Source organism: Solanum lycopersicum, chromosome 12 (assembly GCF_036512215.1).
Source record: "Solanum lycopersicum chromosome 12, SLM_r2.1".
NCBI lineage: Eukaryota > Viridiplantae > Streptophyta > Magnoliopsida > Solanales > Solanaceae > Solanum > Solanum lycopersicum.
The window spans coordinates 3,573,685-3,576,848 of NC_090811.1; the positions used below are offsets into that span (position 1 = coordinate 3,573,685).

The 3,164-nt window shown below is 38.5% G+C and overlaps 1 protein-coding gene across 1 annotated transcript; it reads right to left on the reverse strand.

Annotated features, from left to right (window-relative positions):
* Window positions 1–3,164, reverse strand: LOC101263597 (leucine aminopeptidase 1, chloroplastic-like). Its single transcript, XM_069292537.1, has 9 exons — window positions 2,739–3,164; window positions 1,871–2,276; window positions 1,595–1,789; window positions 1,284–1,512; window positions 1,087–1,213; window positions 823–996; window positions 675–735; window positions 396–583; window positions 1–296 (listed from the first exon to the last, which is right to left on the reverse strand). The coding sequence occupies exons 1-9, from the start codon at window positions 3,030–3,032 to the stop codon at window positions 174–176; spliced, it is 1,797 nt and encodes a 598-aa protein (XP_069148638.1). The 5' UTR covers window positions 3,033–3,164; the 3' UTR covers window positions 1–173.

The following is a 3,164-nucleotide window of genomic DNA, read 5'->3' on the forward strand; positions in this document are numbered from 1 at the left end:
TAAGACGGGAATAATAAATTTCATTTGAAAAGGTAAAGTGGCAATTTTATTTAGGCATTTTATTCATCTAGAAAACAAGAAAGCCTATTCTATTGCCTTTATTCATACAACTTGATGCATTTATTTTCTCAAACATCATGAGTCCCTAATATGCTTAGCCATCAACATCTTGACTAGTTCCTCAGCACCCATTCCACCAGAGTTGAAACACCATAACCCGTGGCGTTTTTCTTTTCATCGCTCCATACGGGGCCAGCTACGTCGAGATGCAACCACTGAACCTTCTCGTCAACAAACTGCAAAGACAACGACCAAATGTCATGTTTCTCGTCTCAAACTAAAGATATGTAGAATGTACCAAAATGTCAGTCGTAGAGTGATGATGGGATGAGTACTTGTTTGAGGAAGAGAGCACCAGTTATAGCACCGCCATTACCAGGTCCCAAGTTAATCATATCAGCCACACCTGATTTCATACTCTCCCAGTAACTCTCCTCCATAGGCATCCTCCATAGTTTTTCACCACTTGCCTCAGCAGCTTCAACAACCTCCCTTGCTAGGTCATCATTAGGTGTAAAAGCACCTGTATTCGTATACGAGATATCCAATGAAGTTCAAGCAGAGTAGACGTACAACGTGTACCAAACAAAGAATAGAGTCACAAACAAATATACCAGCAACTGAAGGTCCAAGAGCAACCATAATAGCACCAGTTAATGTTGCCAGATCAATTATCTGCATAAATTCAATCAGTGAATCAGGGGAAACATACACATTGAAGTGATCGATGACCGATGCATAATAACAATGTTGAATTAATACCTTCTCAACACCTTGGTTACAGGCATATATCAAAGCATCAGCAAGTGTGAGCCTACCCTCAGCATCAGTATTGTTAACCTCAATTGTCTTACCATTTGAAGCTGTGACAATGTCTCCAGGCCTCATGCCTTCTGCACTGATCATATTTTCACATGCTGCGACAATGAAATGCACCTGCAACGTAACATACACGATAATTGAATACATGCACTTCCGAGTAAATACATACATTCTCGAATGATGCATGATAAAGGAAGGACTCACCTCTACTCTGGAAGGCCTAATTTCACCAAGAGCTTTTGCTGCACCTAAAACAGCAGCAGCCCCTCCCATGTCATTCTTCATTAGCTCAATCCTCGAACCAGCTCCGACCTTGAGGTTGTAGCCACCACTAGGGAACACGAAAACAAATGTTCAGCAAATCATAACGTAAGAATAATAGAAGATAGAAATCTATTTACCTGTCAAAAGTTAATCCCTTTCCAACCAAGGCTAACTTTGTTTTGCGTTCCTTAGTAGGAGTTTTAAAACATAAATGGATGAAGTAAGGAGGATTTTCAGTAGCTGCTGCAGCAACAGCTAAGTAGGCTCCCATTTTCAATTCTTTGCACTGCTCAGCATCCAAAATGTTAACAGAAATGACATCGCTATAAGTGGACGCAATCTTTTTAGCCTCTTCAGCAAGTACCGCTGCAGCACAAACTCGATATGTTATTTTAGTAATATATGATATGATTAAAAGAGAAGATGCATTGAAAGACAGATCACTAACCAGGCGTAACTATATTGGCTGGTGCGTTAACGAGCTCTCTACCGAGTATAACACCTGCACATACATGTTCTGCATACTTGATTTTCCTCTCTATTTCAGGTCCAGTTCCCAGTCCAAGAATATCCAAAGATTCCAAAGTTGATTTCTTCGACTCGGACCTAAACCTATTATCTTCAAATGACCCTAGCACAACTCCTATAACATTCAAGAAAACTAATCAAGTTTTGTTTCTCAATATGGTTCACCAAGAAAATGGACACATATATATGTGTATACCAGTTGCTATGGCAGAGGCAGAGTTAATCTTCGATTCTGCAGAGAGTCCATCGGTGGAAGCAAGTGCAACGGCAATATTACGAGCCTGAGAAGACTTGGCAGCAGCAGCAGCAGCCTGTCCTAAACTGTGATAAGAAGTAGGTGATGATGCTGATGAGCCAAGACCAACTAGAGTAATCCTTCCACCAGGAAACCTGAGATTTACGGATTGTCCAGACTTTCCGCTAAAATCCTCCTCAGAAGAAGCTGCAGACAATAAACCATTCAATTCGGAATCAAGCTGTTGCAATAGTGGATTCTTGAACTTAGAATTCTCATCTCTAGCCATGTCATTCTCCGTCGCGCCTATTGCAAGTAAGTCTCCTTGCCATTGCACCACAGCAGTATCTTTAGCACCAATTGATATCTTTCATGTTACAAAAACAGAAACAGGATTTAGTCCGAAAACTATAAAATAGAGATCACAGGAATCAACTACAACAACAACAAAAACAGAATGTACGCAGACCTTAGCTCTACCTCAAAGGTGAATAGGTAGAGAGGTTGTTTTTTTGGTAAACCCCCGGGTTAAGACCAAAGCAGACTAAAAAAGACGTAATGAAAGTACAAGAGACAATATATAGTAAAGAAAACAACATTTCATAGCATAACAATACTACAACCAAATAAAATAGACTAAAAAAGACGTAATGAAAGTTCTAGAAACAATATGTAATAAACAAAACAATAGATAGTAGTAGAACAGTACCGCAACCAAATAAATCAGACTAAAAAGACGTAATTAATGAAAGTTCAAGAAAAAATACGTAGTAAGCAAAACAACAAATAGTAGTAGAACAATACTACAACGAAATAAAACTATAATGACCTTAGGGGCATCACTTTCATTAGGCCTAGTAAGACCAAGAGTATCACCAGCAATGCAATGAACTATTCTTTTACTTCTTTTTGAACACAAGGGTGTAACTGGAAATGAAAAAGCCCATTTGGGACTAGATTGATATTTAGTAAAAACTGAAGGGTTAGAATGCAAAGATGAAGAAGAAGAAGCAAACAATGAAGAAACTCTTAGTGTTGCCATTGTAAATAAAGAAAATTTGTTGTGTATACTTAAGTCTTTCTCTGCATCACTTATATGGAAGAAAGAACAAGATATTTGCATGTCAACACGTTTTACTCATTCTCTACTCTTTAACCGCGTCTATGTCATTCAATTTTGAATATACACAAGCAAGTACGTGCTTAAACTATTCAAAAGTTGAATAAGTAGATACCTACATAATTCTACGTCCTA

What these genes read in the sequence shown, in the direction of transcription:
- LOC101263597 (XM_069292537.1), bottom strand. Translation starts at nt 3,032, where the DNA reads ATGCAAATATCTTGTTCTTTCTTCCATATAAGTGATGCAGAGAAAGAC. An exon ending in GTAACCAAGGTGTTGAGAAG is followed by an intron (nt 736 to 822) that starts GTATTAATTCAA and finishes GAATTTATGCAG; the next exon opens with ATAATTGATCTGGCAACATT. An exon ending in GTGCTCTCTTCCTCAAACAA is followed by an intron (nt 297 to 395) that starts GTACTCATCCCA and finishes TTGTCTTTGCAG; the next exon opens with TTTGTTGACGAGAAGGTTCA.